The sequence below is a fragment of the Microcebus murinus genome, chromosome 16, assembly GCF_040939455.1.
Source record: "Microcebus murinus isolate Inina chromosome 16, M.murinus_Inina_mat1.0, whole genome shotgun sequence".
Lineage (NCBI taxonomy): Eukaryota > Metazoa > Chordata > Mammalia > Primates > Cheirogaleidae > Microcebus > Microcebus murinus.
Genome location: NC_134119.1, coordinates 14,005,331 through 14,020,023, shown reverse-complemented (window position 1 = coordinate 14,020,023; position 14,693 = coordinate 14,005,331). Strand labels below are relative to the sequence as shown.

The 14,693-nt window shown below is 53.7% G+C and overlaps 1 protein-coding gene across 2 annotated transcripts; it reads left to right on the top strand.

The window, feature by feature from the left end:
- The first annotated feature begins 621 nt into the window (after positions 1 to 621).
- CD40 (CD40 molecule) lies at positions 622 to 12,417 on the top strand. Of its 2 annotated transcripts, none has more exons than XM_076010901.1 (9): positions 622 to 740; positions 3,737 to 3,815; positions 4,146 to 4,271; positions 4,541 to 4,687; positions 5,037 to 5,130; positions 8,423 to 8,484; positions 10,173 to 10,262; positions 10,351 to 10,379; positions 10,956 to 12,417. In XM_076010901.1, exons 1-9 carry the CDS (start codon positions 690 to 692, stop codon positions 11,094 to 11,096), a joined length of 819 nt encoding a protein of 272 aa, XP_075867016.1. In that variant the 5' UTR covers positions 622 to 689; the 3' UTR covers positions 11,097 to 12,417. The 2 variants fall into 2 exon arrangements, with proteins under 2 accessions (XP_075867016.1, XP_012598472.1); XM_012743018.3 differs by having other exon boundaries at positions 10,929 to 12,417.
- Positions 12,418 to 14,693: the final 2,276 nt, after the last annotated feature.

Here is a 14,693-nt window from a genome sequence, read left to right as displayed (position 1 = left end):
TCCTGTCTCCAGGCGCTGGGTGGGAGCTGGGACGCGGTGGGGACGCATGGGTGCCTGGATGGCTGGATGGGGAAACTGGGACGCCGCGGCCACACGAGGGAATTTCCTTTGAAAGAGAGTGAAACTGAGTTGGAAACCCCTTTTCCTAGAAATGCCTCCCAGCATCAACGTGACCTTCCCGTTTTCTGGGGTGGTGGTGGGGAGGGGACTTCCTGAGACCATTCTATCCACGGTGGAAACGCTTTCGGTTCTGCCAGGATTCCCGGAGGCAGTGGGGGTAGGGCGGTGCGGGAGAGAACCGTGGGGGGTCCCTATGGCGGCCCCCCAGCACCCACGGGGACCTCTTTCTCCTCCCTCCGCTCTCTTGGAAGCAGGCTGGCTCCTGGCCCGCCTCGGCTTGGCCTTTGTGGGTCCTGGGGGCAAGGAGGAAGGGCTCCCTGTGGCACCCGCCTCCTCCCCTACCGAGCGGCGCGCGTCCCTAAACTCCCGGGGGAATTAGAGGCCTGGGAATGTCCTGGGGAAACCCCTGCGCTGTGACTTCCAAGGGGCTCCGCCCCCCTCCGCAGGCGGGCCGCGATTGGACCGCAAAGACCCCGCCCCTCTCCTGGGCGGGGCCAGGGCTGGGGCACCGGAGTTACTAGCCGCCCCGCCCGGGTGCCGGGTCCCCCGCCGCCTCGTCCCACCTCGCCATGGTTCATCTGCGTCTGCAGTGTGTCCTCTGGGGCTGCTTGGTGACCGCCGTGAGTTGCTCTTGCCCCGACCCGACAGGATTTGAGAGTGGGGAATGAGAAGGGAAGAGAAGCAAGACTTCGGGGAGGAGACCTTCCTGGCTGGTTTTGGGGGGACAGAAGGGTGGATGGAGGCTGGGCAAAGTACCCTGGTTCCTGGTTAAATGAGATGGCCTGCCTCTCCCAGGTTGGGGTCCCAGGTAGCCCACAGAGGCCGCTTAGGGAAGGCATGGCCGGCACACACGTGCCTAGGCGGTGCGGATGGGTTTGGGGTTTAGGGAGCCTCAGAGGCTGCCCACAGGGAGACTGGTAGGGGTTTGTGGGGGAGCAGGGAGTGAGGCGGGCCCAGGGAAGGGGTGGGTCTGGCCCGTTTCCGTCCCTTTCCCGTGTGGGCAAATGCCAGCCTCTGTGAGTGATTATCATCTTCTTGCCAGCTGGGGCTGCCTTCTTCCAGGGCATCTTGCGGGAACAAGGGGTGGCTGCAGAGGCCCAGGTATTTTTATTGAGAAGGCAAGGAGCTTTTAACAACCCCTCGCCATCAGAGCAATCCCCAAGGCTGTGTCTTTATGCCCTGAATTTAAGATGACATAGGGGCCCCTGGGAGAGAAGAAGCGTTCAAGAAAGGGATAGGAGACCAGCAGGGGTGTCTCCAGGCACCGGAGGGCTGAGACTCAGCCAAGCATATCTCCGGGATTTTCAGAAGCCCGCACTTGACTCAATTTTTGTTGAAATGTATTTTTGTAGTTCCTCATTCTGGAGGCTGGGAATCCCCCAAGTACCTGGCCCTCTCGATCCAGCCCCTCTGGCCTCCCCCTACTTTCAGGGGCTGTAGATTCTGGCATGAGGTCTGGGCAGGAATGACCCGTGGCTTGGGGGGGCGGGGGTTGGCGGCTAGGGAAGAGAGGGAATGGAGAAGCTGCTTTGGTCCCAGAGCTTTCATTTTCACCCTAAGCAGCGGCTCTTAGGGAGAAAGGAGGCAGGGTGAAGGTGGAGCTGGAGAGAGGCAAAGACGGCGCTTGTGGGAGGATGGAGGAAGAGCCAGAGGAGGTAGAATAAAGTGTGGTCTTCTCAGGAATAGAGTCTGCCCTCATAACCGCCAGTTTTGGCTCCCAGTAGAGGCTGGGCTGTGACAACAACAGTAGCAGGGGTTATTTATTGAGGGCTTCCCATGTGTCAGACTCTGAGCAAAACACTACATGTATTCTTGGTCTGAGTTCTCCCCATTGCCCCATTATACAGATGTGCAAACTGAGGGTCAGGGGAATTGTCTTCCCAAGAGTCTCATAGCTAGGTAATGGTGGGACCTGGGTATGAATCTACATCTGCCAGATTCCTGAGCCTGCCTCTCAGAGGATGAGAGTCTCCGAGCCCTGGTCCTGAGGTCTTTGTGGCCGAAGAACCAGAGTTTTGGGCAGTGAGATTGGCAGACTTTAAGAGGAGAAGCTGTACTTATCACGTGTTTGAAGACGGTATCAAGGACTTTCAATGATCTGGGAGCATAGTGGGAATGTCCATGTTCACAGGATGGTCCTTGTGATGTGCTGGTGGGGACAGTAGCCTTCTACTTCTTTCCTCGCTTAGGTTAAGACACAGTTCTGTAAATAATTTGTTCGGATCCTCAGGTTGAGTGACAGCTACCAGTTGGGTGGGATCCTGGACAGTGAGCCAGGGTGCTGGGCATCCAAGCAGGCACATGTGTGTGATGAGTGAAACTGCCATTCAGTGAGCATCTCCTATGTTCTAGACACTGTGCCAGGCCACATACATATATTTATATTCTTTTCCATTGTCACAACCTAACCTGCAGGACAAGCATTAGTACTTGCATTTTAGAGTTGAGGAAACTGAAGCTAAGAGAAGCAACATGACGTGTTACAAAGTCAAGACTAGAGCCTAAAGCTGTCTGACTCTCAAAACCATGCTCTTTTCCCTGGCTGTTCTCAAAGTGTAGGGTGATTTTAGGGAGTACGTGCATAGAGAACTAAACGCAGGCTCACTTTACAGTTCTTTTAAAAATCCTTCCCATTTTTATCAAGGAAGAGGTCTCTGGAGGTAGACTCTAGATAATGCCTCTCAAAGTCTTGCTAATCCTCCTTTTAAAACAAAAATCAAGAGCAGGCCTGGGATGGAGGGCCCACAGCAAGCAAAGCAACCAGCTGGGGTTTAATAACACTGCTTTGTTTGCTTTGAATTTATTTTTAAGGTTACCTTTTATTTATGAGAGGTTATACTGGTTCTTCTCTCATGGCAATGAAATAAGGTTTACATTGAAAATAAATGTATTTAAATTAACAAGTAGTAATTGATAGCATGGGTGGTACACAGATGTAGTAAAAGTGGTGTAGGTAAAACACAAGTTGATGGAGAGAAGGACCTGAGTTCTCATTCGGAATTTGTCACCGTGAGACCCTGGGCAAATGACCCCGCCTCTCTGGTGGTCAGTCTCTTAGCCATCTGGAAAATGAAAGAGAGGGAGTTTACCCTTCCAGCTTCACGGTCCTAGCATTGTATGAGGGAGGGGCTGGGTGAGCAGATGATGAGGAGCTGGAGGGAGAAAATGGGGCTTGGAGCCGGGAAGGAAGAGGAGCAGAAGAATGGGAGGAAGAGGCCGAGTGCTAAATATAGCCCCGTCCAGGACTGGGAGCAGCTGAAGCCAGCCAGCCTCAGGATGCCAGGGGAGGCACTGGAGTCCTCATGTCCCGCTGGGAATTTGGGAAGAGGAAGAGTGGGGAGCCCAACCAAAAGGCATATCTGTCCACTTGAGAGAATGGCGTGCGTTCCAGTGCCGTTGCTTTGTAAAATGCCAGAATGATTCTCTGGGCGTGTTTGTGATCAGCTCATTTGGCAGTTTAGTTATAAACAAACTCCAAGTCACATGCAGGCTCCATTTTCTGCTTTGGACTTCCACTTCAGTTGCAGCCTCTGTCCTTGCTGACTTTTACTTTTCTGCCCAGGAGGCCACAGTGGAGATTTCAAGCTCTCTTCAAATTGCACAATTCTGTTTTTAGGTCCACCCAGAACTACACACTACATGCGGAGGACAAAAGTACCTACTAAACAGTCAGTGCTGTTCTTTGTGCCAGCCAGGTGAGATGCCAACCCTCCAGCCCCGCAGTGGGACCCCTCTTGGATTGCTGGCAGGTGCAGACCCCATGTATTACCTGTAATCTCGAGTCTGAAATGACCCGTGTCCCATCCCTGCCTTGCTGTCAGAATGTTCTGGGTTCCCTCTCTACCAGGTAAACCTCTGTCTACCCTAGATTAGGGTTCCTGTCCCTTCCATCTTTCCCATCATATGACGAAGGGTCGGAGACTTTCACCTTGAACCCCCCACTCTAAACCTGGCCTGATCATTCCGGGATAAGCGTCTGACTCATTGAATCAGCCAGAGCTGCCTCATTTCCTGATGTTTTCCAGGAGAGAAACTGGTGGAGGAGTGCACAGATGTCAGTGACACAAAATGCCGGCCTTGCGGTAATGGCGAATTCCTAGACACCTGGAACAGCGAGAGATACTGCTACCAGCACAAACACTGCGACCACAGTGCGTGGGCTGCTGGGAAAGGGGCATTTGGGAGCCAGGCTCATATTCCAGCCGATGTTGCTGACAGTGCAGCCATTCTGATTTTATGTAGCCAGGGTCTGTTCTGATTGGTTGGCATCTGGGTTGTACTGGCTGTTAGATATTAATAATTCGATTGCCATCTCTACTTGGAAGAGGGTCTAAGGGAAAAAGGGCAGGTAGGGTGGGGAGCGGGGCTCTGAGTGTGGCCCAGCATGGAGTTCCCATCCTTCCGGCCTGTCTCTGCTCAGATCTAGGGCTCCGGGTGCAGAGGCAGGGCAGCACAGTCACGGACACCACCTGCACCTGCGAGGAAGGCCTGCACTGCACCGGCGAGGCCTGCGAGAGCTGCGCCCCCCACAGCTCCTGCTCCCCTGGCTTTGGCGTCAAGCGGATGGGTGAGTGGACCGTCCAGGGAGTCAGCTCTGGAGACAGGACCGATGAGCCTAGGGTCAAAGGTGAGGGGCTGGGCAGGGTGCACTTAGCCCCAGGGGCAGAGGAAGCGAGACTCCAGCCTACATCGGCATCCCTGCTAGAGCGAGCAGGAAAGGGGACCTTTTCCATGCCCCGGCCCGCCGTGGGTATCTGCCTTTTGGGGCGTCGGGAGAAATCTCCTGGGGGCCACAGCCATCTGGGAAGGGGTGCTCAGGGCACGAGCTCTTCCTGTCCTGCTTGTCCACTGGCTCCCTTGAGAGCCGGACAAGTGTCCACTGTGATGGTTAGCGTTCCCCTCCCCACCCGCTCCAGGTACAGGCATTTCTGACACCATCTGCGAACCCTGCGCAGTCGGCTTCTTCTCCAACGTGTCATCTGCTTTCGAAGAGTGTCGCCGTTGGACAAGGTATGGGGACTCATCCCTTGTGCTTCCTGCCCCAGCAGTGGCATGGACCTGCCTGCACTCTCTCCAGCCACTCCACGGGGCAGTCTCTGCTCCCCCAGGTCCACGCACACTCGTGCACTTGTGAAACGTCTATAGAGTGGCCTCACGATCGGCCTGCTGGGCACATTTCAGCATCTTTCTCCCCTGCTGTCTCTTGGTGGTTGTAGATACTGCTGAGCTCTCAATCTTCATGAGCCTGTCCCATCTTGGGGGTGTTGGGACACTCCTCTTCATTCTCCTTCTGCTACTCCTCGGCCTTCCTCCTCTTTCCTGTTCCTCACCTGGTTTTCTAGGGCTTTGTTCTGGGCAATCCTGTGCTGTCTCTGCCTTTGCCAGCCTCCCCTGTGCCGTCTCACCCACACCCGTGGCTCCACTCCCACCTGTCTCCCAATCAGCGTCTGCTGTCTAGCTCTGCCTCCTGGGTCCCAGACTGTCATATCCAGCTGCTGAGTGTTCCCCTCCACCCGGCGGCTCACAGGCACCTCAAGCTCTGCACATCCCAGGAGGGCTCACCCCGTACTCCCGTCACCTTGTGTGAAAGGCACCCCTGCAGCTTTGGGGACTCACCCCTGGGCCTCCCTTGCTCCCCTCTAATCCAAACCAGTCACCAGGTCCTGTCCATCTGGCCCTTTAAGTGTTTGGGTGTCCGTCTCCTCACTGTCTACACTGTCATCACTTTCAGCTGGGCCTCATCACTGTGGTCTGGGTGATGCCTTTGCCTCCTCACCGGCCTCCCTGCCTCCAACCTCTCCCCTTCAGCTGGTTCTCCATCCCCTTGCCAAAGCAAGTGTTCTACATTGCCTTTCGGATCATGGCACCCCTCTGTTTGAAATGCTTCATGGCTCTCTGTTGCCTTCAGGATGAAAAAACCCAGACTCCTTAGCATGCCATTTGACCTTCCAGCTGCATTTCCTGATCTCCTCCCTGCATGGCATTGCATCCTGCTACCTGCAGGCCCCGGAACACACTGTTCATTCTCTTGCGTCAAACCCTTCTGCCTAGAGCACCTTAAACACACACCCCACTAACTTTTGGCATTTGATTTTTAAAACTGGGAAACACAGGCATATGGGACAAAAAACATGAAAGGGCCCACAGTGATGTCCCCCTTTCAGTCCTGCCCCTCAGCTCCCAGTTCTCCACCCTGGAGGCAGCCACTGTTCCTTGCGTATCCTTCCAGAGATTCTATAATACACACATGCAAACAAAAAATAAATACATGCCCACAAACATACATATTCTCCTTCCCTTTACTTTTTACATAAATACTGGCATACCATATACACTTTGTTAACTGTCTGCCTTTCCCTGGCAGATTGCAAATTCATTAAATGTAGAGACTTGGCCATTTTTTTCCTCCACTTCCATTGATACATCCCCTATGCCTAAAACAGTGTCTGATGTATCACAGGTGCTCAATCAAATTTTTTTTTTTTTGATATAGAGTCTCACTCTGTCACCCCAGGTAGAGTGCAGTGGCGTCATCGTAGCTCACTGCAACCTCAAACTCCTGGGCTCAAGTGATCCTCCTGCCTCAGCCTCTCAAGTAGCTGGGACTATAGGCACGTGTCATGAAGCCTGGCTAATTTTTCTAATTTTGGTAGAAATGGGTATCTGATTCTTGCTCAAACTGGTCTCAAACTGACCTCAAACAATCCTCCCATCTCAGCCTTCCAGAGTGCGAGGATTACAGGTGTGAGCCACTGTGCCTGGCCAATGTTTTTGTTTTTGTTTTTCAAGATACTCTGTCACCTAGGCTGGAGTGCAGTGGGCTGATCATACCTCATTGCAACCTTGAACTCTTGGGCTAAGCGATCCTCCCACTTCAGCCTCCTGAGTAGCTAGGCCTATAGGCATAAACCACCACACCTGGCTAATTTAAAAACATTTTTGTAGAGATGGGGTGTTGCTATGTTGCTCAGGCTGGTCTGGAACTCTTGGCCTCAAGCAATCCTCCTGCCTTGGCTTGGCCCCAAGTGCTGGGATTACAGGTGTGAGTCACTGTGCTTGCCTGCTCAATACATTTTTACTGATAGATGTTGACTGATAAATGGAGGGAGCCGTGGTGGAGTGGAATCAGCACACTGGCTTAGAATCTGACTGCCGCTCAGTAAGTGTGTGACCCTCACCTCTCTGAGCCTCGGTGTCCTCATCTGGAAAATGGGAGTGACCTTCATCTCACAAGGCTTGGGATAGACACATCAAAGTGTGTGGTAAACTCTTGAACACTTCTCTTATGGAAAACTAAAGTGTGCTTTCTCCAAAACTTCTCTCACTTTCCCCCACCTTAGATGGTTTTTCCTGGGCAACATCCTTCTCTGCCCATTCCCCCTGACTCCTGGGGTCACCCTGGACCAGGTCTCCAGCATCTCCTGTCTGGCCTCCTGCTCTGCTTCCTGGCTGGCCACTCGTCTGTCATTTCTCCTCTGGGCTCTCTGGCGGGCTGAATGCTCTAACTGGTTAAGTCATCTGGCGGATGAGACCCGCCAGCCGTATCCAGTCAAGGCCTTCATGCCTGATTATCAGCAATGTGGTTCTAGAGGCTCAGTCTTCATAGTGCCCCAACACCGTCCTACATGCCACCTGCCCGGTGTCCCTCATATCGCGTTGTCCTGCCTAGCTAGAATGCACTGTTGGTCCAAATTCGCCATCCCTCAGATCCTACTTCCACAGGGCAGTCTTTCTGGAAGACCCTTAAACCAGAGGCTCTTAATGTGGGGCAGTTTTTTTCCCTGTGGAACACTTGGTAACGTCTGACACATTTTGGTCATTGCAGCTGGGGAGGGGGATGCTGCTGGCATCTGGTGGGTAGAGGCCAGGGCTGCTGCTAAACATCCTCAGCAAAGAATGATCCAGCCCGAATGGCTCTGCTGCCAAAGTTGAGAAACCCCGTCTTAAGCTGAACTCACCATCTCAGCATTCCAGCCATTACGGTCCCTGTCTCCAATGAACAGCTCCCGTTTCACTTTAGCCTATATCACAAAGCTTGGCACTCATTATAGACTCTCCTGTGTACCACTAATACTTCTTCAAGATGTGCAATAATCTTTTCTCTGCACTTATGAGTTCTGTAAGAACAGAGTCTGTGTCATTCCTATAATACCCAGCATAGGACGTTGTACATAAGGCATGCCAGTGAACCTGGGCTTGCTGATTGTAGACTGCCTCCCTCCAGGGTTGGAAATCTTATGGTTGGGGAAACTGAATATCTCTTTCTGTGTGTGTGTGTGTGTGTGCATGTGTCTGTGGATAGGTGTGAGACCCAAAACCTGATCGAGCTACAGGCAGGAACTGACAAAGCTGATACTGTTTGTGGTGAGTCCTGGACAATGGGCCCTGGCAGCCGTCTAGGGAGGTGGGAACTCAAGGGGGAGACTGAGGCACAAAGAAACACTGGGTGGGGAAAGGGGAAGGGGAGGTAAAATGAGAGGGGGAGGCATCCTAGCTCTGCCATTTATCTTGGGAGCCTGGGCAAGTTACTTTTCCTCTCTGAGCCTCAGTTTCTTTATCTGTAAAATGGGATAATAGCACCTCCCTTGGTGGGTTGGTGTAAGTGCCTGGCATAGGTTCTTGCACTTTGGAGGCACTCCATAAATGCTATTATGCTACCCTGCACTTCAGGTCCTAGCACGGTGTGATGTTGTCCCCTCTCAGCTTCAGTTCTGATTTTAGAATGAGAAAGTTGGCCTACAGCGCAGGTCACGAACTCAGATAACTACGGGGACTAGGCAGGTCATGATAAGGAGTGAAAAGGGTCAGGGGTAAAAGAAACACATTCTCTTTGCTTTCTTTTAAAATTTACTTTCCTCTTGGCAAGGCTGGGACTAGAGTGAAGTGAGCTAGACACTTCCTCCAGGCACAATATTTATGGGGGTGCCATAAAATTGCAGTGATCAATTGCAGTGATTAATCAAAATTAATGCAAAACATCTGTGATGAACAAAAAAGTAAAAATTTCAATAATTTTCAACAGAATCCAACCCAGCATTTGCACAACCCTGTCTCACTTGCCTAATCCTGGCCCTGGTTCCAATAAAACTTTATTTAAAAAGCAGGCAGCTGGACTACAGGCTGTAGTTTGCTGAGTTGGTATCCTCCTGCTGATTTTCAAAATATGGTATTAAAATAGCTTTTTTTTTTTTTTTTTGAGACAAAGTCTCACTCTGTTGCCTGAGCTACAGTGCCATGGCGTCAGCCTAGCTCACAGCAACCTCAAACTCCTGGGCTCCAGCAATCCTTCTGTCTCAGCCTCCTGAGTAGCTGAGATTACTAGCATGTGCCACCAAGCCCAGCTAAATTTTTTTCTGTATATTTTTAGTTGTCCAATTAATTTCTTTCTATTTTTAGTAGAGACAGGGTCTCGCTCTTGCTCAGGCTGGTTTCAAACTCCTGACTGTGAGTGATCCACCCGCCTTGGCCTCCCAGAGTGCTGGGATTACAGGCATGAGCCACCAGGCGGTTTTAGCTCTTATCTTGATTACAGAGTTTTTTGGTGTTCCCTTAAATTTTGTCCAGAAGCAATTGTATTCCTCGCCACACCCTAATCCCTGCCTGCCTCTTGGTCTTCTCTTCATTTACTCACTTAGAGTAGAGTCTTAGGTATAAGGCACTTTGCTTTCCCTCTCTGCTCTTCTGTAAGACAAGCAACAGTCAGAGATGAGTAGGGGTGGTGGGGAGTGTGGCGTGCAGGCAGGGACAGCTACCGCTGCTCAGCGTGGTGACCAGGTGGGGAGGCTGCCCACTGGGGCTCAAGCTTCCCAATTTGTAAGAGAATCCAGATATCCAGATTTTTAAATATGGAATCTCCCAATTTTAAAATGTTGGCAAATATTTCAAAACATAAAAAAAAAAAAAAGTGCAGAGACATCTGCCAGCCATGTTTCCCCAAGGGCCACCCTGATGTCGATGAGCTTGCACATTGGATTTTACAGTCTGGCGAGGGAGGGCAGCGCTGGGCACAGGGGACGGCTGGGGGTATCACGCTGAAGTCTCCACTTCTCCAGGTCACTGGGAACGGCCGAGAGCCTGGGTGTTGATCCCCATCACGCTGGGGGCCCTGTGTGCCGTCGTCCTCTTGGTGTCTGTCTACATCAGTGAGTCCCCAGGCGGGGAGGTGCTGGGCAGGGGGGTAACCTGTTTCCTGGTCTGGCCTCCCCAACTTTCCATCCTTTCTTTCTGTAGGAAAGGTGGTCAAGAAGCCGAAGGTTAAGGTAGGTCACCCTGGGAATGGGGACAGAGTTTTTGGCAAACTGGGAAGAAAGGTTGACACATTGCTGCCTATGGGGCAGGAAAACTGATTCTGGGTCTGTCCCTGGGGCCACTGGGGTGGCAGCAGGACTGGCTACTCTCGCTCCCACGCCCCCATGCTCCGGCCTTGGCTCTTTCTGTCCACTCCCTCAGTGCCAGGCTTTGTCGCCTCCCCACCGAGCTGCCCTGGCACCACTGGCAAAGCCTAACCCTGGCTGTTCTTCACACCTCCTGGCACTGAGCACGTGGAGAGCCACATCTTTGGGTGCTGGTGCTGGGTCAGCAGGGTGATAGCAAGAGGACAGCTCCCTGAACCCACTGGCTCCCCCTCTGGAAACTCCTTGTCACCCTTGGTGTGGCCAGCAGGGGGCAGGAGGCACCCAAGGATTCGACGCTGATGCAGCCTGTGGGGAAGGGGAAAGGGCTGGGCAGGGATCCGCTTCCCAGCCAGGGGCTCCTCAGAGGCGCGGCTGGCCCTGCTGTCGGGGTAACCTCACACCTTGGCTCCCCAGGCCCTTCACCCCGAGGCTGTGTTGCAGGATCCCCAGGAGACAGTTTATGTGGAGGATCCTCCTGGCCCCAACCCTGCCGCTCCAGTGCAAGAAACCCTGCACGGGTGCCAGCCGGTCACCCAGGAGGATGGCAAAGAAAGCCGGATCTCAGTGCAGGAGAGACAGTGACCTGTGTGTGCTCAGCGGCGTGGCAGCGTGGGCACCCTGCCAGAGAGCCTGGGGCTGCCACAGTGCAAGAGCGAGGGGCCAGCACTGACCGGGCACAGTCCCCCTCTGCCTGCACCCCTGCGGCCGAGACAGAAACCCTAGCACCAGACACACCAACAGTTCACCTTGGAGAATCTCTTGTCCCAGGCCTGGAGCCCAGCCAGGCTCCAGCTTGCTTTTGAAGACGGAGGCAAAACTTTGGTGGCGGTGGTGGGGTGACAGAGTAATAGCCACCACACCCTCCAACCCAGCAGATCGGATCAGTGTCCAGAGATGTGTCTTGGTGGCTTCCCTGTTCCCAGGAAGACATATGCACAGATTGTCCATTGCAACATTGTTTGTGATAGTTTACAACTGGAAGCCTCTTAACTGTCCACTAGCAGGGGACTGGCTAATTCAAATTGTAATATATTTATACAACAGGATCTCAAGAACACTGTCAAGTGAAAAAAAAACAACATGTTGCAGAATGATGGGTATGGGACATTTTGGCAAAGTACTACACTTTGATGTATGATATGTTATCTATGGATATATGTATGCATATAATATACACCCTATATATAAATGTAACAAAGGTTCTGAGAGGATACGCAGAAAATCCACAACTCAAAGAGTGGTGACGTCTGGGGTGGGGAAGAAGGGTCTGGGAGAGGGTTGGTTAAAGGGAGATTTGGGTTTCTTATAATGCTTCATTTTTTTTTCTAAAAGGAGAGTGAATTCACATAATGCTTATGTAATTAAAAAATCATCAGACATGTAAAAGGAACAAGGGTGGACATGCTGGGTGACACGAGCTGTTTAACTTGCTGTCAGGCTCACAGAATTAGGGCACTTTCTGAGGACAAATAAGAGTGTCCCCAGCCTGATGCTCCTCCAGGGTGGTTTCCACGTGTGCTAACATTTGGTGTCAAGTCTGCAAAGTGTTCTCCCCATTTGATGCATGTTCCCCAAAACAGCCTTCTGGGGCAGGCAGGGCCTGCATCCCTCCGTCTCTCACAGAAGGGGAAGCTGAGGCCCGGAGAGGGGAAGTGACCTGCCTCTGGTCACACAGTGGTGCCCAGTGGTGCCATGCTCAGAGCTCCCCGCTCTTGGTCCTGAACTTCTCCCAGATCTGCCTGCTGTCTGGTACTGACATCTGTAGCTCCTTCCCAGGGAGATACGGGGTCTCCCACCGCCTCTGACCTCTCCACTGCTACAGGAGCTGCCGCTTCTCGGTCAGATGGTACCCCCTTCCCCCCAGCAGTATCTCAGGATAAAAATAAACCATCCTGTTCTCTTTTCCTGCTGTGCCAACTGAGGGGGAGCCTAGCCAGGAGGAGCGGCAGATGGAGTGGGAGCAGAGGGGAGGGGAGGGGAGGGGAGGGAGGTGGGAGGACACGGAGGGGAAGGAAGAGCAATGCAAGGTGCCAGGCAAAGCCCCGGCACAAAGGCCCATGCTCAGATTTAGCCAGGGGTCTCAACCTTTCCCAGGCAAGAAGCTGCTTTGGATTCCCCCAACATGTCCTGCTGGCTAGAGGGTGGGGGTGGGGAGGCCTTGTCCCGAGGGAGGCCGTGGGGGCAGCTGGGAGCCAAGAGAGGGGCACCTGGCTTGGCAGGCTTCCCAGAGGAGCTTCAAGGACCATTTGGATGGACCAGGTGGAGGCCTTTGGTTTAGAAAGCCGAGCAAAGTCGTGGTGGGGGAGAGGGAAGCTTTGGGACCTAATTCTCACCCCCTGTGTAGAGCCCAAATGCTAGTGCTGCTTACTTCTGTGCCATGGTCTGGAGAGACGAGACAAAAGACCCGTGTCTGCCACCTATTGTCTGCGTGACCTTGGGAGAGTCACTTTCACCCCTTTGCTTCTGTTTCCTTATCTGGCAAATGGTGACAAGACCTGTAGCGCGTGCCATTGATGTCTCCTGGTTCTCTCCTGGGTCAGAGGTTCTCACACTTGAGTGTGTGTCAGAAGCACCTTGTGAAGGTTGTCAGTCAGAGGTTGCTACGCCCCAGCCCCCGCATTTCTGATTCAGTAGGTCTGGGATGGAGCTCAATAATTTGCATTACCACGCAATACATCCGTGCAACAAAGCTGCACTTGTACCCCATGAATATATACAAATAAAAAATAATTTGCATTTCTAACGAGTTTCCTAGGTGGTGCCGCCGCTGCTGGTCCAGGGATCACACTTTGAGAACCGCTACCCTTGGCAGTTGGTATTTCTACGGAAGCTGTGGCTTGCCTCAGGGCTCTCCCTCCCAGGCCTTGAAAACATGCTCGGTGTGGATGTAGGCCAGGCGAGCTGCAGCTGGGGAGTTCACGGCCCGGGGTACTCTCAACTAGCCAGGGTTGAAAGTGGGAGGACAAATAGCCCAGCTTCCTTGCCCTCCGGAGGACAGAGCTGAGGTGTGGGCCACACCGCCTCCTAGGCTCCCAGCGGCCTGAGCCCCAGATGCCCGCGGCGGGCACTCTGCCTCCACTTGCGTCCCTTCCCTGTCTCACTTCCTACTTCACCACTGCTGCTTCCTGGGTTCAACTCTCAAGTAAACGACCTTCCTCTACTCCTCACTTCCTGGTCTGCTTCTGGGAGAAGAAGTTCTCCCTGAGAATCGCAGAGCCCGCGCGCACCAAGGTGCGACTTTGTGTTTCCCAGCGTCCCGGACAAACGCGAGGGGTGGCTATTCCTGGCAGCGCCCGCTGGCTCCGGTCCCGGCTGGAGCTCCGCCAGGGGCTGTGCGGCCTCAGGAGAGCGCCTCTCTGGTTCTGGGCCTTCGTCCGCGGATGTGTGCGGGAGGGCTGGGCTCCCGAGCGAGCCCTGAAAACCGCGAACAGCACCGGGCTCTCCAGGGCGCAGGGTCCTCCCCGGCGCGGGGGTGGAGGGGCGGCTGTGAGGCCCGCATCCGCCGGAAGGTGGCGCCAAGGTCACGTCCGGAGCCCCCGGCGGCGGCTGCGACTTCCCGAGCGCAGTTGGCTTTGCCGCGCCTTGAACGCGGGGCTTCTCCGCCCTGGGCCCCGAGCGCCAGCCTCCTGCAGCCGCGACTCCGCAGCTTCATCCGACCCGCAGCTCTCATCCTCTCCATTCATCACTTCGGGTAACAAACGGCGACCGTGCTCCTACCGTGCGCCCCGCCTGGACCCGGGGTTGCGCACGGCGACCCTACTAAGAGCCCACGCCGAGCGCTGGCTGAGTGCCAGCACCGCGCTAGGAGCCTTACATGCCTCGTCTTCGTGCACACAGCTTCGACCCCGGTTTCACCGAGGAGGCTCAGCAGTCAAATGACTCGCTAGGGTCTCAGGAGTCAGAGCTGGTATCTGGACCTAACTAGGTTGACTCAAAAGCCTGTGACTTTTGTCCATGTAATGAATAGGAAGATGGGCTTTGGTGCAGGATTGGGGGGGGGGTGTAAACTCATGCCCATAGGGAGAAGGAGGCCAGGCAGGTTAGGGTGGCAGACACTATGGCAGAGTGAAGAGGCTCTGCCCGTCTTTGGGGGGCAGCGTCCATCAGCGCCTCCCAGTGGCTGCCCAGCAGGAATGAGGATTGTGTATTGCTGGGAATCTCAGGTTTTTTTTTTTTTTT